Consider the following 24,624-nt stretch of genomic DNA (forward strand, 5'->3'; position numbering starts at 1 on the left):
TGTTATTTGTATTGTGTATTGTCAGACACCAGAAACCAGAGTCAAATTCCTTGTGTGCACAAACATACTTGGCCAGTGAAGCTGATTCTGATTCTGCTGGAGACTCCTCCTGGAACTCATTCAAGCATCCCTGCTGTACTCGAATCGTGTGGCGCTCGTTATTTACGACGGGGCACTCGGCTCGTTGTGTGGTAACTTGAAAACATATTGAATTTAGCTAATTATTTGTATCTCAACTGTGCCAGTTTTGGTTGTATCCGTAGTTTAAACCATGCTCGTCGTGTAAAGCTTTCAAAGCACTCCCACCGGGGCGAGAAACGTCTTCACTTCAACACTGACCCCGCCTAGCCGCGGTGGCTTCGGCGTACGCTCGTAGCCGTTACGAGTGCACCCTACGGCCCCAGCGCGTCACAAGAACCTCGGTGACAGACCAATCAGAACGCAGCTCTGGACAGGGGCAGAGCTAATTGACGTAAGAAGCAGCCAATTAACGGACGTTTCGCCCGGACGTTGTAGCCAATCACGGAGCATATGCCAAAAATAACACCTCCTCTTGTTCAGCACCCAAAGTCGAAGGATAGCTCTGGCCTTTCAATGGAAGAAAGTGCTAGATTTGCCAGCAGTGTTGTATAATATAACCAATTCTCAGTGTCCATATTTGTTTTGGAGCGATCGGAATTGACTTTTTATTTAATGTGAGAGACAGAACTTGGCGTCAAACATGCGTAAAAATCAACGCTGTCCAAGCAGGGAACCACCGAGAGAGGAATTATCGCCGCTCATCTGAGGCCAAAAAAAAAAAAAAAAAAAAATCTCGATTATTATTATTTTTGTTCAAAATAAGGGGGAAACATAACATAGCTACTAGCCGGCTAACGTTAGCTCCGTAGGTAGCTAGGTTAACGACATTTCTTCACACACACAAAAAAGCAGAAATTATCCAGCAAGATCATTCAAGATTGGATCTACATTCGCACAGCCAGCAGGAAAACGTAAGTAGCATGCTACTATGTGAGCTAACGTCATTAGCTCGAGTTTGACAACCTGCGGGGAATTGCGTTAACTTAACGTTAGCACGCTAGCTAAGCTAACGTTAGCTCATATCAACACACTAGCAAAAACTAGACTAGGCCTTTTCCGTGGAGAGGGGGACCAGTGTTAGTTAAGAGGACTGGAGTTCAGTTCAGCATGTGGTCAGTGGATTGGTATTTAACACACTCAAAAAAAAAAAAAAAAGGGAAGAAAGATGCGTTTCCTAAAACAACAGTCAGTCGATTCACACGCAACGTGAACTGTTACGTTAGCTTTACAAACAAGAGCACATTTCTTCATTTCTTCTTCTTACAGTATAAAAAAAAACGGGTGGCTTTTATTCATCTGATTCAAGTTTTCTTTTCCAAAAGTAACTCAAGCCAATTTTGAATGAAGAATGAAATTTAGAGTAACACCAGTGTTTTTAACAACCAGCCTAGACGACACGTTGGTTTCCAGTGATTAGTCTGGTCCCAAATCAAGCTAATATACTGTAGCATGGTACAGGCTACATTATATGCCTGTAACCAGCTAATGACAGCTTAGCGGACTTTGTCATATGGGTGTCAGTGGTTGGCTTTGGCAGCCTAATGATATTATACTTTAACGAGGTCCAGTTAAGTGTAGTAAAAAGGCATGTAGCGATATTAAATGTCCAGAGTTAATCGCCAATGAGAGGCAAACGAACTGCATGTAGTGTAGTGCTAGTTGAACAGATAGCTACCGTATGTCTTGTTGTGTATGCATGTATGCACCAGCAGCGACCTCAGAGGGTAATTATAGCCGAAATGGACATTTTATGCGTCTAATATCCTCTCAGTTTACATGAAATATAGTAGATAACACTTAATGCCACTCACATGGTGTGAAGGTGTTTATAAGAAGTCATGTTTCACTGCGGCAGAAACAGCAATGCTCCTCCCAACACTGATACTCATTTGCTCATTTTATTTTAAACCATAATTAAATTATATTGACAAACTTAAATATATATTGGCATTGTGTAGTATACTATACAGTATATGGATATATTCGGTAGCTAAGCGATCAAAACAATCGTCAACTGTCATAGCAAAAACATTGTACTTCATGTGAATTGTTGAAGTTTAAACTTTGCTTGTTAGCTTTCTCAAGCACTGTAGCAGTTGTGCAGTCCATGCCATAGTTGATTGATGGTACAGTATAGTCTGAGGATATATATAGGCTATATATATGTTTATTTTGTTGTAATATTCTTTTAATACATTGTATAGTATATTCCAGACACCTACAGGAACAGGGCAGCTGTATAATATCTATTAGGTTCGCCCTGACTATAAACAAGGGCTTGGTTGGTAACTCCTTAGACATACAGCAGTATATAGGTCCATATGAGTACGTATGATCAGCCGTGACTTGGAGACTATTTTTAAAAAGCATTTTGCTGATAGGATCATTAATAACAGCCATTAAATTTGGGTATCAGTATCATGTGTCACCCGATGCAACAACTGGGTAATCTGGCCTGTCAATCATTCCCATTCTTAGTATTTGTTTGCAATATTGTGTCAGGAATATCATTAACCTTTCTTGCATTTACGGGCCAGTTAATGTCTAGTTTGACTCTGTCCCAATAGGAGGTCGAAATGGACACGTTCTCCTCTGACTTTCCTTATTATTTAGCAGACACTGCACGGACAATGCATCAAATTCTCCTTCAACTTCTGATACACATCTCTTTATTCCACGGCTAATTTGTTTGCTTAGATTTTACATTGTAAAATCTAATACAACTTCCCATATATAGAGAGCCACCTGTGTGAGAGGTGTCTTTTTATTGACCTTAGAGTTTTTGAATTTCACACAGTCCGAGTTGATTAAGTCATCTTAAATTGCCTTACGAGATTTGTAAAGATTTGTCATCAAAGGTTAAGCCTGTGGTTAATTTTCAATTCATCATCAATTTTGTATTGTGGAGTCAGTGTTGAAATTGTGTCTGGCAGGCTCCCGGCTCACCTTCTTTAGTATATCAGATTGCGATAAGGAGCGCAGGTGACCAGTGTATGACATCACTCGGTGTTGGGCTGGTGCCCTGAGAGCCAGATACGGGAGGAGTTCAATAGCTGATAATCTTATCTGAGTCAGCAGTCACTGTGTAAAGACAGAGGAGCAGATGAAACACAGTGCCAGCGAGAGATCAAGACGGTCATCACGCTTGGCTTTTAGCTCTGACTGGTCAGAGACCTCATCGAAGACCTTCTTGCACCCGTCAGAAAATCTTTACAGCACCAGGCTTAATAGTTTCAGTTTTCACTTTGACTGCATTTGTCTCATTTAGTTACCAAGATTATTCAATTTGAGCAGGAAACACACATCATCAACATGAGGGCGACTGAGGAACATTTACCACTGAGCCGTGGAGAGATATTTTTTGTGCTTTCATTATTGACATATTTTTAGAAAACGTATTGAATGGGTGGATGTTGGGTTAGTTTTACCTGGTTCTTGGTGGTTCATTCATCATGTGTATGAGACACGAGCCTAATATTTACGCAGCTACCTTGTAGGGCCGTCACATCGTACTCCTGTATCGAACAGAATTCAAATTATTTTCAAAGTGACAGCATTCAAAGGTGAAAACTGCTGTTCGAATGTGTGCCTTCTGCAACGACGCAAATTAACGTAGTGCATCGCGAAGTTCGGGGTAGTTAACATGTTGATAAAACAATTTAGTTTTTGTTGTGCGTGACGTAGAACTGCAGCTTCAAAATTTACGAGCAGAGTTTTTTGTAATTGCCCGTTTATTCAGCAATTACAAAAATATTTTGATTTCCCTTCTTGAAGTTTTATATTGAGTTGCAAATGTCACATAACAGATTTAGTTTGAATGCCCTTTAGTGGAAGCAGGATGTATTAATAATCTGGTATAGGTGTATATAATGGGCTAAAAAAAACAACACACATTTAAAATTTGAATCTGATTTTGGGGGAAGCTTGACAGCTCTACTCCCTAGCAAGTAGAGCACAATCTCCACATGCCGCTCTCTAGACTTCCATTGCATCCCATCTTTTAAAACGCCAAGTAAGAGCTCATACAGTCTTCATCTCCTGCTATCCCTCCTATAGATTTGATCTATAGATTTGTTGAGAGAAGGCCAGGGACTTCCTGAGTTATCGCAGCCCGTCGTCGACTGCTGCGAGTTCACACTGACTGGAACTGTCTACGTCACACTTTCTCTTGTCTCTAAAGTTGGCTCATGCAGCCATCGACCATCTCTTCTTCTTAACCTAAAGTAACTTTTTATGACTCTGTTTCCACAAATTAGACATTTGACACATCATGCAGCCTGAACTGAGCCACTTATATGGACTATATGTGTTTACTGAGAAAAGATGGAAAAGCCAAGACTGATTGTAAGGGTTTTAAGGATCAGTATTGGATAATTAAAAGAAAACGTATTGTGTTTGATTGGAAAATTGTTCCTCTGTACCCAGGTCATCTTAAGTTTTCAGTTTGTGAGTCAGTCATGAAGGACGGAAACTTCCTTTTATATCTGGTCTAGTCGAGCTTTGTTGTTGAAATCAGTGTCCTGATTCAGACAAACAGAAGCTTTTGTTTCAGTCTCTGTTCGATTGCCTGTAGAGAAGTTAGTCAAGTAATTATTAGATTTGTCAAATGAAGGAAAAATGGCAAATATTTCTCGTCCCCGCTTTTCAAATATTAGATTTAGTTTTTTGCTGTGTGTTATATCATGTTCTATTGTGTTGTGTGGGGTTTTGTAGGTTTGGTCAGAGAATATAAAACATCTCAAGATGTGAACTAACTAATCAAAAACGTTAACGGCGTGTTTTATCAAGAAAGAAAAATAATCATCAGCTGCAGCCTCTCCCTTCATGTGGAACTTACTTGGACTTTGAGACTAAATTATAAGTTGTGCTTGTGTGGAGTGTCGTTTTGTTGTTGGTGTCGGCATTGTGAAGCACTTTGATGCTTTTGTTGCTTAGGATCACAGAGATTTATCAACGTCACCATAAGCCTAGCTTTGAAGACTACTTCTTTACACCTGTCAAGTGTCACTTTAAGTTAAAGTTTCAGAGCGTATTCGCTGTCATCATTACGTGGAAAATCATATTGACTGTCAGTGGAAGAAAATGCATAGGAGCGAGGAGTTTCCATTGACAGGTATGATTCAGGACAGGAGCTGAATGGCTGCCGTTGTAGATTAGTGCACAGAGAGGGAAGATGAAGAAATGGACGGCCAATAAAGTGTAGTGAAGTGCTGCATGTTCGATCTGTGCACCTTTGGTCTGGGCGTGTAATAAAAAGATATGTAAAAAGGGAGGCAAGGTCAGAGTTGGTGTACACTAAAGGTTAAAATGGCTTCAGCAGGAGCCTTTTTAAGAGATAAGATAAAAAGATAAATGTAAATATGTAACAGCAGATGTAAGAGGAAGGTGTGGCTTTCAGAAGTCATTACTGTTGCTCAGGGGACCAATTACACAACACTTGTAGTCGTGTCCCAATTCAGGGTATGCCGGCTTCAGACTAGTCCGTATTTCAAGACAGTATACGTCATAACAGTTCGACGGCGAGGCCCTGCCATTCTTCTTCTCCAAATGCGGCTGTGAAATGTGACCCGGCGTATCCTCTGCAGTCCTCGCCCGCTATCCCACAATCCACCCCGGCTTGGTTGGTTGGTTGGTTGGTTGGTTTTGACGGTGCATTCAGGTGCTACTTCTCTCCTCGTAAATGCGGTGAACTATCACATGACGGTGTCACATTTATCGTGTGTTTTCCTTTCGGATGGTCATCACTCACTAAATCCATCACATGGACCGGACCAATGAAAAAGGGCCACAGCAAAGTGAAAATGTTTTGGGAGACAGAGCTCTGATTATTCTTGTCGGCTTCCTGGAAAATTTGAGAATCACGGGATGTTGCAGAAAAGTATGATGGGATATTTGGTACTGGGACTTGGTGAATATTTACAAGTGTTATAACTCGTACTGTAAAATCAAGCGTGTTATGAACTCATGGGCCCTTTTTCCTCTTGAATATCCACTGTTATTTTGGCTTTTGGGTCTAAAAGCGATTCAGGATTATCTAATCTCGGGTTTAGATCCAGGTACAGTTCAGTCGTGGGCGTGGGATCGCCGACAACTTTTGTGTAAAAGACCATTGTGCACGGTCCGTTAACTGTCAATGCAGTTTTTATCTGTCGCCATCTTTCAGTCTGCGTTGCCTTGTTGAAGCTTCAGTGAAGATGTCCTCCTCTGTCACTCATTTAAGATGTTTTACAATGGTCGTAATTAGCTCCTTTTGTTTATTCAGCTACAGTTATTTATGACGGCCACATCGAGCCGCTGCTGAAGGTGAAATCTGAGGAAAAAGTCTGGAAAAAAACACTGAAACGTCTAGTAACAAAGAGAATTTGTCTCAAACGCCGCGTCTTCTCTAATCTAATCAAAATCCCAACAATCAACAAGCTTGTTGTGTTGTGTGTTGTGTGTCTGGTTATCTGCTGGTTAAACATAAACCTGCAGCTCAGTTCGCTCTGGGTTTTTTTTTACGGCACATTGTTGTGAACGCCTGGACGGAGCAGGAAGCTGTGCGTTAAACTCTCCTTCTGGGATGGCATTAACTGTTTTTGTGCGCGAGTACGTCTGCTTTCAGAGCGGCGTGAGCTCGCCCGGGCTCTCCGCAGCATTATGTAATCCCCTGCCCCCCTGCCCCCCCTCCTCGCACCCGACCTTCCACTTCCCTCTTCGTAGCCAGTGATTTTCTGGCAGACGTGCGTCGTAGCGTCGTAGCATCATGGGGGTGGAGGGGTGGTGGGGTGGGAGGGGGGCGTTAGTCCTGACCTGTATTTACAGCGCGGGTGTCGGCAGTTTTTCAGGGGGTTAAGTGGTTGATAGTTCCTGGTTTCAGTGTTATGTCTCTGTGGAGATGTTTCCTGGGCTTCTCCGTGTGCGTGCGTGTGTGTGTGTGTGTGTTTGTAGCGTTGTCAGCCAAAGAAACCTCATAGTAATCTGCATGTGTTCCTGCAGTCTGCAGCACGTCTCCTTTCAGGGTCTCACCACCGCCGCCGCCGCCGCCGCCGCTGCTGCTGCAACTGCTTTAATGGATGGATGATGCAACTCCCCTTTTCCTCTCTCTCTCTCTCTACCAGGCAGCCGACTGTGTGTGTGTGTGTGTGTATGAGTGTGAGCAAGTGAGAGAGACATGGAGAGGGGGATGTCGTTGAATGAAGCTTAGCCTGGATGTTTGCACTGCAGGGTGGGTGGTTGCTAGGCAATGGCAGTGTGTTTGTTTTATTTTTAGAGAGAATCACTGCTGGTGAACATAACAGATTTCTCTTTCTCTCTCTCTCTCTCACACACATATGTGACGCTGTTTCCTACCGCACACACATGAACACGCCTGCTACTTTTAAATCTGAATAGCTGGTGAAAGCTCGATAAAGGGGGTGGGGGTGGGGGGGGGGGGGGGGGGGGGGGGGGGGGTTTCTGGTGATGTAAGAATTTAGCCGGAAAAGCACTAGAAATGTGAATGGCGTGGCCCACTGCCCCACCCTGAACATGAAATCTAAACCGGCCTGGCGTATTTATAGAGCGCCTTTTTCTCGCACATAGACCATGACACTCCAATACACATGCGCAGAGCAGACACAAACACACACACACATGCACACACACACACACACACACACACACACACACATAGCCTACACGTTCCTGTGAAACCAGCTGTAGTCACTCTCCTCGCATGTACCAGCCTTTTTTGGGCACACGCCTGTCATGCCGTGTGTGAGCTCATGTGGGAGGTTATGCAGAGCGAGAAATCAATATGTTGGAAAAGGAAAGGAGGGGAAAGAAAGAAGAAAAAAAGACTCGGGCGCTTTCAATTTTGATCGCTTTTTATTGATTTCAAGATCTCATGAGCGCCGCCGCCGCCACCACCACCAGCCGAACTAACTTGAGTTAATGCACAGTGTAAAGTAGCTCCATGCTGCTGGAGCTGTTGACATTTAGGTCAGAATTGATCGGTGTGATGGGAAAATGTAGCGCAGGTTTAAAAAGAATGCCAGAGATGTGGTGGTGTTGAGTGTTTGAAGAGTTTGTTTCTCGTGCATCAGAAATTCAGACCAAAATCATGTTGTTTTATTTCTCATAGCAGAATTAGGTAGAATATTTAGAGCACTTACCTATTATATATATTTTATAAATGTTTCCACATTAGAGGTGGTTTGAAAGCTTGTCCTTCTTGTTAAAGTGTTACCCCTCGTGTTTTGAAACGAAATCCCATGTATTCTGTGTGTACTCAAGAATTTATACACTTTTCTGTTCATTTCCCATTGGCTACCACATGGCATAGCTTTTTTGTTTTGTTTTATTAAACGTCTTAAACCACTAAACACGTATGCACACCCAGAGAAGCAGACAGGTGCGTAGGAGAAGACCAGCGCGGTCAAACACTTAGGTCAAAGGAAGCTCCTGCACACACTGTCTTAACTTGCATTGTAGTTTTATTAAAAGCACAACGTTTCGGTCCCTTGGATAACCTGACGAAGGTCCAAGGGACCGAAACGTTGTGCTTTAATTAAACGTCTTCAATTTGTATCAGAAAACAACCACCTCTATACGCTTGTTAGTTCGTATCGTATTACCACAGATTAGGGGTTAACAATAAAAGCTTGCCTAAAACTGCGAACTGCGAAATGCGAGTACGAAGAGGAGGCAGGAGAAGGGTTAAATTAACGTTCTGTTTAATCGATTGTGCAGTTTGTTCAATAAACGTATGCTCAAAATATTTTTTTTTTCTATTATGCTATTTGTTTCAGGATACCTATAAAAGCAGAAATACTTAGGAACTGTATCGTCAATATGCACACTCAAAAATGTGCTTATTTATAGCAAGTCATATCGTCATTGTACATTTTGCTCATATCAAGCAGACGTACCACAGATGCTTATACTTATTTAAAAAAAATGTAATAAGAAAAACCTTGTTGATACCAATAATTAAGCCCTCTTCGACAGTGATCAGCTCATGTTTAGAGTGTAAGAATTGATAAAAGTTAGTCAACAAGACCAAACACTAACCCTCTGTCTGATTTCATCTGCATTTGGCTCTTGTCAAAGAGATTTTTTAAACCGTTGCTGACTCAGGGATGTTAGTTTATCTCCCGCCAGCGAATGGACTAATAGTATGAGTTACCGTGTTGAGGGTGAAAAAGGCTCTGTGTGCTCAAAGAAGCTTTAGAGCTGCAGTGTAATCCTCGGCTCTGTGGATCCTCCTCTGCTATCTTTGTCTTGTAGTCAGGATCTCTGGCTCTCACCATCTATTAAGTAATTAAAAGTGCCCTGTAATAATAGCAAAAAAAAGCAGCCTACTGAACTACTGACACAAAAATAGAGAGAATTTATTAGTCCAATGATATTTAATACCACAATATATTGTGTAAATTTTACGATATGCTAGGACTGATAAGAGGAGCCAGTTGTGCTTGTATTTGTTTAAAACTGCACTGGCAAGTTGTTTCTGTACACTTGGACTATGCCTCCTGCCCTTGTCATTTTTACTATCATGTCATTGTCAATGAAAATCTCTGCTCACTGATGCTGCCTATAAATGTGCTTGTAATGTTTGTTTTTTTACGACATCAAATTTAGTTGAGCAAATCTGATCTGCCTTATCTTATCTATCTTATCTTATGTTGACACTGATACATTGGCTAATATTGGCCAAGATTTCAGTGCAGTGCTATATCTAATTTTGCGTACAGTGTATTTATGGCCCAGTAGTGCTTTAGGTTACACGTGGCCCGACTCAGAGAGGGATAGATTATCTGCTTTGTGCTCGCTGCTGGTGGTGGTGTAATGGTGCCGTGTTTCCTGCTTCAGTTCAGTTCAATTCAAAGAACTTTATTTTTCTGTTTCCGAACTTCATCTGCGAAGAGCCACTGTTTATTAAAAGGATAGTTCAACATTTTGGCAAATTCGCCCATTGCCATAATCCCTATAGTCATAGCAGTAGGTTAATTAACTATCGGTGCATGTTGTTTTGGTCCCTTGTCCCTCATCAAACTCATCAAATACACAATCCAACAACTCCAAAACACTCTCGTAGAGAAGTTGTGACCTACACATTCACCACGCTATGAAACGATAATGTAACATTATGAGACAGAGTTGTTTTCGAGGCAAATGCAACCAGAACTACTTTTCGGACATGGCTGCTGGGCGGAGTGATTTCTAAAGCAAAAGTAGTATCGAATATTTGCTTCATGTGTCATGTAACATAATTATACATGATTATTTCATAGCGTGGTGAATGTGCAGGTCACAACTTCTCCACAATAGCGTTTTGGAATTGTTGGATTGTGTATTTGATGAGTTTTGAGGGACAGGGGAAAGTACCATTCACCTCCATTGTGTTCGCTGAGCAGCTCAAAATGTTGAACTATCCCTTTAAACAAAATAAATATAAATGGATAAGTAAAAAATGGTAAAAAAAATGTAAAAACAAAAACACACACACCTACAAGCATACACATACCAGATCAGATCAGCTGTTCAATAATCTGATGGATGAGCGTTTAAAGCTCGTCTCGGCTCCTTTTAGTTTTTAAAAGCAAGAGATCTGTATATGTGCAACGTGTGAGTGGTGTCTGAAACCATCTGAGAACCGTCTTGCTGCTTCTCTCTCCCGTCTCCAGCTATAGGCAGCAATGGGTGCATTCCTGGACAAGCCGAAGACGGAGAAGCATAGTGCCCACGGCGAGGGCAACGGGCTGCGCTACGGCCTGAGCTCCATGCAGGGCTGGAGGGTGGAGATGGAGGACGCCCACACGGCCGTGGTCGGCCTCCCCCACGGACTCACCGACTGGTCCTTCTTTGCTGTCTACGACGGCCACGCGGGCTCCCGGGTGGCCAACTACTGCTCCGGCCACCTGCTGGAGCACATCCTGTCCGGCGGCGGCGACTTCGGTTCAGGGGCCGGCTCGGTGGAGGGAGTGAAGGACGGCATCCGCTCGGGCTTCCTGAACATTGACGAGTACATGCGCAGCTTCACCGACCTGCGGCAGGGCCTGGACCGCAGCGGCTCGACGGCCGTGTGCGTGCTGCTCAGCCCGACGCACCTCTACTTCATTAACTGCGGCGACTCGCGGGCCGTGCTGAGTCGAGACAGCAAGGTGGGCTTCTCCACGCAGGACCACAAGCCCTGCAACCCCCGCGAAAAGGAGCGCATCCAGAACGCGGGCGGCTCGGTCATGATCCAGAGGGTAAACGGCTCCCTCGCCGTGTCCCGGGCCCTAGGGGACTACGACTACAAGTGTGTGGACGGTAAGGGCCCCACGGAGCAGCTGGTGAGCCCCGAGCCCGAGGTGTGCGTGTTGGAGCGAGCGGTCGAAGGAGACGAGTTCGTGGTGCTGGCGTGCGACGGCATCTGGGACGTCATGTCCAACGAGGAGCTGTGTGAGTTTGTGCGCTCACGACTCCAGGTGTGCGACGACCTGGAGAAAGTCTGTAACTCAGTGGTGGACACCTGTCTGCATAAGGTAAGCTTTGTTCCTCCCATGTTTATTATGATTCCTCCACATTTCTACATTGAGAACTTGCTTTTAAAGAGGAACTATGCAGGATTTTTACCTTAATTGAACAGTTTTGGAGCAATTGTGATGGTTTAATAGATGATTTGTAACTTGTTACAGCGTCTCTTGGCTGAAAACCAACCGTGTAAGATCAGAGCCTCCGACCCGGTGTCCCAGCTCTCGTCTCTGTGGCACTGTGGCACAAACCCGTAACCTGTAACCTCTTGTTTATGTCAGATTAAACTACACAAACATACACATCGTAATGCATATATGATAAATAACGTTAGCCACTGCTCTATTGATTAATTTCTAGCCGGATTAGTTGTAAACAAGTGCACATGGAAGGGAGGAGGGTTAGCAAAACAGTGGAAAAGCGACCACTCTTGCGTAGTTCCCCTTTAAGCGTTTGTATTTTAACATTTCAAATGATAATTTCCTCTTAAAAATGAAATAACTCTCGAAACCCACCCTTGAAGGAGCACTCCACTGAGTAGTGTCCTAATTTACAGCATCTTGTGATGCTGATTTGAATGTGTGAAGTAAATCTTGACTTATCGGTTCAGACGTTTGCTTTACGTGTGTGTTTTTGAGTATTAATGAGCAGCAGACTTGATTTTCTCAGTTGTCCAAATAGTTAAAGCTGCTGCCTCCGTGCATTGACTACATCTGTGAAGAAGCAGCTGGTGCAGGCGGATTAGTGTTGTTTGACTTAAGGACATTTAAACAAAATAAACTATGTATTTTTACTAACATAATGTGCAGTGAATGATGGATAACAACATCACAGCGGAAAAAAGAGTTAATGTTTAATCGAACTTAACATCTCGCAGTGAGATCGGATAAATCAGACAATGAATAATGCATCCCAGCTTTCCGATCAATCCCCCTCCATCGGCCTTTTCAGTCTATTGATCCCGATGAAACAAGAATCAACCCCTCACCTTGGCTGAACTCACCAGTACACGTCTTAAGTCTTTTCGCTCAGTTCAGTTTTGTGCAGCGCTGACGTATGTGACACTTCACAGGGCTCCAGAATAACTTTTTTTTTTCTAGGTGAACAGTTGCCCCCTAACTTAAAATTTAGGGAGGGCAAACAGAAAATTAAGGGGCGCACACACCATAAAAGAAAATATTCACATTTTGTTCATTCATAATCCTCACACACATTGACCTGCCACCATGCCAGATTCTTTGAGTCGCCACTTTCACTGGTGTTAAAAAACAACAACAAAAACAGCAAATTCACTGGTTACACATGTGCAAGTAGATGAAAAATGTACTTGCATACTCTTAAATTTCAGGGGCAGAAACATTGAAGTCTTTGCACATTGACTTTCACATGATAATAATGACAAGGTGAAACAAGTCACTGGTTTAAGACCAGAGATGTGTCTTGGTTGTAACTGACTGTAAATGTCAAATAATAGGCCACATACTGCAAGAGAATAAATGCCCTCTAAATGTTTAAAGTTGTACTGATTTCATTTGTGTTGTACAATGGTAAAATTATATTGATTAAGCTGCTTCTTTAAAAAAAGACAAGACATTGAAGGAGACACGTTGGTTTCAAGGAAAAACTTTTTTTTCTGGGGTTTAAATGGGTAATCTGCAAATCATTCTATGTCACCAGCCCTAGAAAATGAAAGATAATAAAAAGGACACAACAACAACAACAACAACAACAACTTCCTGTAAACTGTTATATAAAAGGTTACAATGTATGACAGCAACACATCAGTTCATTACAGACAGCGATGTTTTTTAGTAACTAGAGGAAACCAAATGTAGGGCATTTCAGAAGGTGTGTGTTTGCTTGTCTTCGCATTGTCTCAAAGTCACAACCCGTCTTTCTGTTAAAACAGTAGCAACCTCATCAGAAAAAGCAGCGTTTCCCAGGTATTCTGTAAACAAACAAAGATTGTACTTAAATTCAGCGTCCATGGTGATTACACTTCCTTCCTCTTGCAACCTTTGAAAAGCTCTTTTTTTTGGTTTGTTTTTGTTTTAACATTTTGAAACCTGCATTGTTTATCACATCCATGTTTACTTCACACTTGACTTTCCTTTAGGTTGCTACATCATGTTAACCGCTGCATGTAGATCAGTAGAATAACATGAAACCGCCGGTTGAACTGCGCAGCATCACCTGCTGTTTGTGGACCAATAACACAGAGAGACAGCTGTACCACAAATGGTTAAAAACACCAAAGACCACAGTTAATTGTCAGTTTGCTGCAGCTCTTCATCTGACACCGTAACTGTGTGAAAATGAAAAGAAATTCAGATAAATTACTTCATCATTACCAGCTGCTATTGCTCCATGTGCAGTCTTCCTCATCTAGAACTCAGCTCATGAAAAGATGCTTGCAGTTTTGTTGAAATATTTTTTAAAAAACAGCAGCGTTGCCTCGTTTTTAATGTTGTTTTTTCTTCAGCAGCACCCTTGATGCCTGCAGTCAATGTTTTGTTTTTCTTTTATTCTTTGAAAAAACGACCCGACTGTTTCAAAGCATGTGTCGCACAAGAAGTAGATTATGTACTACTGTACGTACTGTAAGTTTCACTTGACTCTGTCTGTGTGTGTGTGTTGTGTCTCTGCAGGGGAGCAGGGACAACATGAGTGTGGTGCTGGTGTGTCTACCCGGAGCTCCCAAGATCTCAGAAGAGGCTGTGAAGAAAGAGGAGGAGTTAGATAAATACCTGGAGACCCGTGTTGAGGGTTAGCACGCTTATCACACACACACACACACACACACACACACACACACACACACACACACACACACACACACACACACACACACACACATACACAAACTTTATAGATGGATGGTATACAGCTACAGTTACATTAATGTGTTGTTTGATAGTCGATCGTTTGTTTTTGTAACTGCACCAACTTTTTGAAGTGTAATATGCCTTTATTAGAAACTCTTCTCTCACCCATTTGATGCTTTTGTCCAAACTGTTTTTTAACTGTATCGAGGAGGGGGTGGGCGGTGGGGGGGGACACATACTGTGCTGAGTTTCTGTGTACATTACAGGACAAAATAAACATTCTTTAGGGTTAGTACAAATATTTGAAATCTGTCCGCTAACAAACTCAGTGCTGCTTCAAATGGAGAAGAGTGATGCAGCAGATTTTTCTTTCCCACCACTCACTCTGGGTGATTTCTCAGCCTCTGCAGCGATAAAAGGCTGTGTTTTTTTATAATGTATTGTAACCTTGCATCAATTTTTTTGCGCTATAACCTCTCACAAACTCCTCTGTTCTCGTCGTGTCTGTGTGCAGAGCTACTGGGAAACTGCGGGGAGGCAGGAGTCCCTGACCTGGTGTCTGTCCTGAGGAGCATTGCCACAGAGAACATCCCCAATCTTCCACCTGGTGGCGGCCTGGCCAGCAAGTAAATACACAACTCTGAACCTTTAACTGCATGTTACATATATATGTATATACATGTGCATCTCAATAAATTAGAATATCATGGAAAAATCAATTTCCAGCAGTTCATGTCAAGTATTGAGTGCAAATCGATGGACATACCTTTCAGAAGGCCAACATTTCCATATTAACTCATTGAGTGCCGCGCTCCTTTCCAAAGTTTTAGTCAAGTGTACCGGCAATTTAGACCATTTTTGACTTTTTATGTAGAGCCATAGTGTATTCTATATTATTGCCACCAACACATACTGTAGCTCAATTGACCCTTCGCGTAAGCCCCGCCCCCTTGGTTACTGTTGCTACGGCGGGCAAGCTTTCACTCCCAGCCATGCTCCTGGCAGTATTTGGTATCGGTTTCAAAGGAAATATCAGCAAATGTATGGATAAACTGTTCTGAGATAATAGAGAGAAGAAGTCACAAAGATCATTCAGAGTTTTCAGTGACGTGACTCGCGCAGGAGGATAAAACATCTGTTCAACGACACGACTGGACAATGTACAGAGCAGCAGTAAGGACCGGTAATTTTACCGTCTATCAACCCACGAAGACTTAGGTCATCTCACTGGTCATGAAACGTTGTCAAACTGCAAGTTTTTGGGCGATTGTGAACCACATACAGCTTTCGCTGCTGTTTTGTTTTCTCCCACCGCTGTATCAGTCAGTGAAAGCAGTCCCTGCCTGGAGGATCCCTCGCCTAACAGCCCAGGTAAACGCGGTAAAAGTACAGCTGTCATGTCGGAGGTGAACATATGGTTATCCCCATATTTACACTTGCTCAAGTCGAAAAAAAAGTCCGCTCGTATCTGAACATCTCTATATTGCTGCTGCCGCCGCCGCCGCCGCCGTAGTAGCAGCAGCAACAACAACATCCTTCTCTACAAACAAATGTTTTTCGTCCTAGTCTCAAAATGCGTCCACAAAAGCAAACGTAATGACTCACTGCGGAAAGCTTGCCAGGCCTATAGTTACGGTTGCTAACGTAGGATTGGACAATAGCCGTTTGTGGGAGGAGTTGGCGAAGGGTCAATTGAAAGGTTTAACTTTATGCTTCAAATGACCACAAACCGTTTGTTTCTACGTGCCTCCGTTCCTGAGAAAAGTCAAGCTAAACATGGCTGGGTTTCACCAAAATCCCTCCTTTTTTTCTGGAAAAGGAGATAGAGCGTCTTTTATGAAAGGTGCGCTGTTTGTGCCTGTCGCTCTTCTGACACTCGCATTTATGGATCAAAGGGCTCGTATAAGATAAATATACACAACAAGTGTTGTTCTATCACAAAACCACCATCGGGGGCGGGGGGGGCGCCACTAAACAACAATAACACAGACGCACCGTGCCGTGTCACAGCTTCTCCCCGCGGAGCGTGAGGGTCTGTCGGCCACAGCGGCTCGCGAATACCGGTCCCGCCGGTGGTCGCGGTCCTTCTGTGGTACGGGTCGGTGATGCCGGTCTGCTTTGGTCCAGAGACCATCAGATTTTACCGCGGGAGGACTTTGGGGAGGACACGGTGTTGCTCCAGATGAAGACCGGGCGGACTGTCGGCTGAGAGCTTCCTGTTTCTGCTCCGAGCAGCTCGAGCAGCTGGAGCAGCAGCGCGGGTGAGAGCAGAGCAGCAGCGGAGCAGCTGCGCTGCATCTGCGCTGCATCTGCATGCAGAACTCCGTTTGCAAAAGCCGAGTTATGATAAAAACTTCCAGATCATGAGCTGTCATGTGACTTTGATCGTCATCTATTTCAGTTCTCCTCGTCGTAGAGTCCCCAAATTTACATATAATGTGTATTAAAGTGTCTATTTTCATAATAAAAAAGCAAAAGCAAAAAACGAAAAATCTTGTTTTTGGCACTCAACGCATGGGAACGAAAAACGAGAAATTACGTGGTTGGCACTCAATGAGTTAAAAATGCTTTTTTTAATCGGTCTACTGCATTTCTTCATTAAATGTAAGCCATAATCATTACAATTAGAATAAAATAAATAGAGAAAGACATGTCATGTTTCATTCTGTGTGTAATAGATCTATATAATGTATTTGTTTCACTTTTTGAATTGAATTACTGACATAAATAAACTTTTCCGTGATATTCTAATTCATTGAGATGCACCTGTGTATACTTCAAACATACAGCATGGTTAAATTAAATTAAATTAAATCAGACATGTACAGCTTGTGTTAGATCATAATGTACCACTTTGTTACCACTGTTACATCCAAATGATCCCAAAAAAACATAATACTGAGAAATTTGATCCCTAATTAAGTTGCAAATAGTGATAATTGCTTTATTTTGATAGTATTATTTATAATATACAGTGCTTTAGGCATTATCTTGTAAAGCCCATGTGCCCAAGTGTCTAAAACAGTTTTTACTCACCAATTTCTCCCCATTTCAGTAGAGGAAATGGATGTACACGTTAAAACTCGATTATAACTCTCACCTAAACATCTTAATGTACATATGAATAAAGAGGATCTCCATTGTCTTTATGCACTAGTAGCAGATACTCAAGTAGCCACTCAGCTGCTTTCTCTGCTCCATTTATATTCTCAATCAATACACATTTGCAAAGAATGAACAGAGACTGTTTATGTTATGTCTTGTGCTGCGCTCGTCTCTAAGCAGAGATCTCTGTGTGTGTGTGTGTGTGCTGCGTGTGTGTGTTTGCAGACGCAGTGTGATCGAGGCGGTGTACAACAAGCTGAACCCTCACAGAGAAGAGGAAGGCGTGAGTTGATCTCTCTCTAAACCCTTCACCTCTTCAACCTTTCACCCCACCCCCCTTAACATGACCTCATAAACACACACCAGCCCAGACAAGGACACTCTTTTGTGTGTGTGTGTGTGTGTGCGCGAGTTTGTGCTGGAGTGAGAGAATATGAATGTGGTTAAAGTGTGAAAGAGGCTGGACGACAGACTAAGCAGAATAGCCTCTGGAAGCTTAGTGAAACCCGGCTCACTGCGTTTACACGTTGAAAAGCTCCAAAGACATGAGAGGTCACTTTCAATTTGTATTTATAATTGGAACAGGAAGACTTTGTGACACCTACTGAACTCCCCAGCAATGAACCCTGTAAACCAGCGGTCGCCTGCTATTTAATCCCTCACAAACCTGTCTGAAAAACATCTGAATTTGGCAACTGGAAACATGTCAAGTGTAAAATCGATTGAATAAACCAGGTGTAATATTCCAGCTTTTGAGGCGAATTAATGCCATTTTTTTGGTTGAATATGTGATCCTCAATGTCGTTAAACTATCAATAGATTTGATATTTTACGCAGGCATCAGTTCACTTTTATGAGGGAGCATGTCAAATAAATGTATTGACTGACACGAAGCCCAGTGATATGAATACAGGTGCAAACGCAAGCATGAAGAAGGAACTCACCATCTGATAAACCTTTGTACACTGTTTTAAACAATTATTTATTGATCGAACATTACATTTTACAGTTTTTGGCTAATATATTGAGTGAGAAACGAACTAGCATGACGGTTTTACTTACTAGTTTAAGATTCTGAACTATGATGAAGAAGGTGCTGATTTCCTAAACCTGTGATTACTCTGCATTCAGCCTGTAATGTTTGTTTTTACCTAAGTGACAATCTCAGACACATGTTTTCCCCACATAAAGTAAAAACAACAAAAATGTAAAATAAGTCAGTTGAATGAATGAATGAAAGTTTATTTGAACACAGAATAAAAGAACAAAAATAAAAACAAACAACAAAAAATACAAGACAACAACACAAAATAAAACAACAACGTAACTGAACAATTCTTTATGTTCAACAGGAGTGGGAAGAAGCCAAATTTAATTAAATCCAACCCCTTCTCTCTCTGTTAATTCCAATATAGACTGTAATAGGTTAAAACAGTTCAGTGGTTCATTTTGCAGAGTGATCATTTATTGCATAGTGTATATACAAAACAACATTTTTTTTTTTTATCTCCAGTGTAGTTTAAAGGACTTGAGGTCATCGGGAAGTAAATTCAAAATAACATGATTTTAAGTGTCATTTCTTAGGTTTATACAGTGTCACGAAAAAGTTTGGGCACCCCTGGTCAAAATTTCTATTCATATAAACAATTTAACAAGTGGAAGATGAGATGATCTCCAAAAGGCATAAAGTACAGATGAAGCGTTCCCTTTACATTTTACAGAATATATATATTTTTTTTATTTTCATATTTTGCATTTTCAAAATGACAAAAAAGGAAAAGGGCCCATGGCAACGGTTTAGCCACCCTGCATAGTTAGTACCTAGTAGCCCCCCTTTGGAAACTATCACAGTGTGTAAATAGTACCAAACTTTTGCATGATGCCACTTTAAATACTGTACATACGGCTTCGTTTGGACACTTGAAATGTACAGCTTCATAGTCTGAACACTAATGTCATCTCCAGATTTATGAGTCATAAATGATCTTTCTATTCTTGGAAATTAATGTGTAGCATCTTAAAGAAACAGCTGTGAGGTGAACGCAGCTGTCGGAGCTGGAAACACTCTGGATGTCGTCGTCATGGTTGTCGTAGAGGTGTGTGTGTGTGTGTATGCGGTCACATGAGCGTATTTGTCATATTCATGTCAGTGGAGTGCAGGATCTTTTTCTCTCTGGGCTGTGTGGGTGATGCTGACCAACCCCCCCTCCCCTCCTCTCCCCCTCCTCTCTCCCTCCTTCCTCCTTCCTCCTTCCTCCTCCTCCTCCTCCTCTCTGTTACACCATACAGCGAATATCACAAAGGGTTGTTGGTCACAGGGTCAGAGGTAGCGCTTGCATGGGCTTGTCCAACTGGCGCAAGAATGTCTCTGACATTGTCACGCTAGTAGTGTTGGTGTGTGTGTGTGTGTGGTTAGATATTTGTGTGACAATGATCATGTGAGTATTGTGTGCCGCTGCTTGTTAGATGTGTATATATGTATGTGTGTGTGTGTGTGTGTGTGTGTGTGTGTGTGTGTGTGTGTGTGTGTGTTTGACCGATGGAAGCGTGCCTGCAGAGTCTGACCCCTGGCGTGTCACCTCAGGCCTGCGCGGGGGGAGAGGAGGAGGAGAGTGAGGAGGGAGGTGGCAGCACGGCGGCTCATCTGCTGGAGGCTCTGCGGCAGTTCCGCCTCCACCACCGGGGGCAGTGCCGCGCGGTGCTGGAGGAGTCGCTGGCCGCCTACAACCTGCGGGGGGAGAGCGCCGCTGCCGAGGGAGGAGGAGGAGGAGCGGCGACGGGGGAGAGACGGAGGATCTCGAGCAGCGGCGACGACGACGTCAGCAGCTGCAGCAGCAACGACGGCCAGGAGCAGCAGCAGCCCGCCTCCCCTCCCTCTCCCCCCTCGCCCCCGCCCTCACCCGCCACCGCCACCGCCACCACCACCACCGCCGCAGAGCTGGAGGCCGCCGGCCGAGACGCGCCCGAGTTTGACCCCTCCTCTGACTGAGCAACCCCCCGCAACTCCCCAAACCAACCAACCAACCAACCAACCAACCAACCAAACCCACCCAGAGCTCCAGTCAGATGTGCAATGACCCCCCTCCCCCATCCTTCCCCCCTCTCTCCTCTTTCCCCCTCAACTCAGAACCTGAATGGACACGTTTTCGCCGCCCCCGCCACCGTCCGGCTTCGTCATCATCACCCACAACCTCAGCTCAGTTCATTCACGAATATATTAACCACAATAATTTAGCTGGAAATGAAAAAAAACCAAAACAAAAACAGCCACTCTGTCTATTCACGTTCTGTCCTCCCTCCCTCCCTCCTCACCACGTACGTAACCATCCGCCTAACGAGGACTCTCTCTGATCTCTTCTCCCCCCTCCTCCTCCTGTCCTCTGACCACCTTGGCTTCGACCCCCTCCCCTCCTCTTCCCCCTCTCCCCTCCCAAAACAAACTTGCCAGCCACTTTTACAGCTCGACCACACAGACACATGTTTACAATAGTAAATAACCCAAACCCATTAATTATCATTAAGTGGCAAAAGTGGCTGGTGAAGCAAATTAACGAACTTTGCACTAAAAAAAAAAGACCCATATTTACCCGGCGCTGTTGGCTTCTGGCTGATTTCCCACCTGACCCTGCCCCCTCTTGCCCCTCTTGCCCCTCTTGCCCCTTGCCCCCCCCCTCGCCCCTCGCCCCTCGCCTGCTTACAGTGGACGAACTGACAAAGAAAAGGAGAGGAGACGCTCTGAACTGCAGCTATGTCTCCAGGCCTACTACTCCATCTACAGACTCAGAACACACTCTTTTGTGTATATGTATGTTTGTGTGTATGTGTGAATGTGCGTGCGTGTGTGTGTGTGTCTGCATGAGTTTGAGAGACCAATCGTCATTATACAAATACGGAAAAATTGCGCATAAGCCCCATTTATCAGCACGTTAGGGTTCTTCAGTTCACTGGTTGGGTGTGTGGGTGTGTGGGTACCAGTAGTTTGAGTGACACATATCACCACAGTTTAGTAAAAACTGCCTCACAATCACGCACAAAGAGGTTGAGATTTAGTTCCTTCTCGGTGCCAGTAACACTCCAGACGGCAAAGTGCTACGGTCCAAACACAGAGCTGGGTGTAAGACAGACAGAGCAGCACGCCACGGACGGACGAAAGTTAAGCTCAGTCCGAACGTGTCGAGTTTAAACCTGAAAGAAACTGTCTAACTATTTAATTTTCTCGCTTTAGTTCACAAAGTTGACATTTTACACACACATGCAAAACGGTAAAACATTATCATGCTGTCATGTAGCATTTAACGTGTTGGCATTCGAACATGCAGCATGTGTTGTTTGTCCTGGTTGCTCCCTAACATGCAAACATGTGTCATTTTAACATGTCACTTAGGAGAAGAAGGGGGGGGGGTTGGGACGATATACCGTATGTTTCCTCCAAATATCACTTTGTCCAACATTTGTTTTAAATACTGCACCTCTCGACCAAACGTTATGACAGCCCTGAGGTGGCACAGCTGCTCACGTCCAGTCCAGTCCAGTCCAGTCCAGGCCTTAAACACCTGATTCAGCACCTGGCCAACGGTGAATGTGTTTTCATGTGAGATGGTTGTGTATCTGTTAATCAGTTCAAAGTGTAGCTGAAGTGTTAATGTACCTGTGTTCTTTTTGTTTTTCTTTTTTTTGTTTTGTTTTTCTTTATTTTTAAATTCCCCTCAGCTCATGCTGCCAGATGCTTGTATTAAACTGTGGCTTTTTTTTGGGAGTTTCACAGCTTGATAAAGAAAAGAAAAGAAAAAAGCCCTCCACATAGGCCTATAGCATATTTTATTCCTCACAGGTTTATGACACAATATCAAACTCTTACCTCAATGTGGACGTTTGATTGAAGCAGACTGGTGAAGCCACAGTGTTTATTCCTCCTCTGTGACAGCAGCTAGAGGGAGTCTGTATTAAAGCCCTGTACCCAATGACTCTGGTAATGCATGCACTGCACTTATCTTTTACAATAATCTAAGGCACTTAACTATCAGAGGGGATGTTATGCTAAACACTGTGTGTGAGTGCGAGTGTGTATGTGTGCGTGTTTGTTTTGTGTATGTGCGAGTTGTATTTGTATGAGCTTACGTGGGCCCAAATCAGTCCCACTCGGTTAAAAAAATGACAAATGAACAAATAAAAATGATTTGAGGTATAATGCTATGATTTTGTGTGAAGTGTATGAGTATCTCTGGGTGTGAGCGGTGGCCGCACCGCTGTGTGTGTTTCTCTTTTCTGCCTTTTTAGTCCTGCAACCAATGAGTCACCTTGAAAATGTGGTAAAATCTGGGCTGTGATTTTAAAAAAGGGATTTAAAAAGCAGAAAAGGTTGTTTTTCTCCATTTCAAAATGAGTCGTAGGTCCTGAAGAAGCAAAAAAAACAGACACTGATAGAGCAGAAGATCACACAGTGTAGAAGAGTTTCCCATATAACGTGTTGTGTATGTTTACTGTGTAGCCTGTGACGTGTGTGGGACCTTCCTCGCCCTCCTCTGCCCGCTTCTTTAGCCTCATTTCATGTCATCTGTTTTAAAGACATTTTAGCAACTCTCAATGGGGGGTTTAGAAACGTGTAAAAAAAAAATAAATAAAAAAAAAAAGGCGGCGGCGAGCGAGAGGGCAAAGTTACGTACTTAGACTTGTAGGGAACTCTATTCTCTCCCGTTTCTCCCCCCTGTTTTTCAGTCTGACAGTCTGTGGCCTCGTGATTCTCCGCAAGGTGAGTCATCAGAGGTCTGGGGTCTGGTTGTGTTAACGTACAGGATGGGGACGCCATTATTTCACCGTTATCCATTCACTTTGAGTAGATTAGATTTGGGGGTTCAGGGCCTCTGGAGTTGTATCTTTTACTTTGTTGTGTGCAGTGGAAGACGCAGCAATGACGACAATAATAACAAAAAGCTAACGCACATCTCTCTGTTTCTTTTTCTTCTTCCCCCCCCCCCCCCTTTTCTACTCATCCAGAGTGCCGGCGAGCTGGAGGACCCCTGGTAGCCATGGCAACGACCCCCCACTCCCCCCCCCCACCCCCACCGTCTCCTCCTCTCCCTGGGCCGATCGGTTTTGCGTCCGCCCGCCCCACACCGAGGAGGAAGCGGCGTGCGTCTCTTCTCCATTGCGCCATGTCTTTCTCCACTAAAACAAGAGGACATGTGGTGTGTGTTGGAGTGCGTGAGTGTGCGTATGTTGGTTGTGCATGTGTGTGTGTGTGTGTGTGCGTGCGCGTGTGTGTGTGTGTTTGCAGCAGTGGGACAAAGACAACAAACGACAACAACTACACACACACACACACACACACATACACATACGCGCATATACTGCTTTAAACATGGAGGAAAAACAAAAAATCAGACATGTCAAGATTTTATGAACTGAAGCGTTGTGATGGTAGAGATGATTTTTACCATTGAGGTGTTTTTTTTTTTTTTTTCTTTTCTTTTTCTTGAATGTTGACGTTGAACACCTGACTTCACAATGACATGAGGACCTATAATTTGTTTGTGTGTGTGTGTGTGTTTGTACTGTATGTGCGAGAGACAAGTGTGTGAGTGTTTTCGAGGAGGGCCAAGAGAAGACCGACGGTGGATAAAGACTTTATATGTAATTCTTCCCCTGGACGTTTATATATTTTTTTTTGTTTCCGTTTTTTTTTTTTTCGTTGCTCCTGGGTCTGATTATTGCCTAACACCTTTGCTTCTCTCCCCCGTGCCCCACCCTCTTAAAAAGACAACACACACACACTCTCTCTAACACACACAGACACACTGAAATCATAAGCCCCATCCCCCCCACCCACTCCCACCCACTCACTCCTGCTTCCACCTGTGCACGTACAGTATGTGATGTGCCACCTTCGCAGGGCACTTCATGCATGAGGACTTTGGTTCTACATGTACAGCTACGTGGTTTTCTCGTCGACCCCCCCTCACTCCCCTCGCCCCCCTCTCCCCCCCCCGGATGGACAGCCATTGGTTGGGACTGACTTGAACCGGAAGGACCTCTGTCTGGGCTCTGATTGGCTCCTGTCGTGTGAGAAGTGGTGGAGTTTTTTTTTTTTTTCTCTCTTCATTTCATTGATGATACTATTTAGGATGACGATGAT

General features: G+C 43.5%; 1 protein-coding gene across 2 annotated transcripts; it reads left to right on the top strand.

The window, feature by feature from the left end:
• Positions 1-570: 570 nt before the first annotated feature.
• ppm1bb (protein phosphatase, Mg2+/Mn2+ dependent, 1Bb) lies at positions 571-24,616 on the top strand. Of its 2 annotated transcripts, none has more exons than XM_083994717.1 (6): positions 571-992; positions 10,731-11,573; positions 14,211-14,328; positions 14,902-15,013; positions 17,718-17,775; positions 23,487-24,616. In XM_083994717.1, exons 2-6 carry the CDS (start codon positions 10,743-10,745, stop codon positions 23,514-23,516), a joined length of 1,149 nt encoding a protein of 382 aa, XP_083850843.1. In that variant the 5' UTR covers positions 571-992; positions 10,731-10,742; the 3' UTR covers positions 23,517-24,616. The 2 variants fall into 2 exon arrangements, with proteins under 2 accessions (XP_083850843.1, XP_083850842.1); XM_083994716.1 differs by lacking the exon at positions 23,487-24,616 and adding an exon at positions 20,077-22,998.
• Positions 24,617-24,624: the final 8 nt, after the last annotated feature.

This window comes from Trachurus trachurus (genome assembly GCF_905171665.1).
Source record: "Trachurus trachurus genome assembly, chromosome: 19".
Lineage (NCBI taxonomy): Eukaryota > Metazoa > Chordata > Actinopteri > Carangiformes > Carangidae > Trachurus > Trachurus trachurus.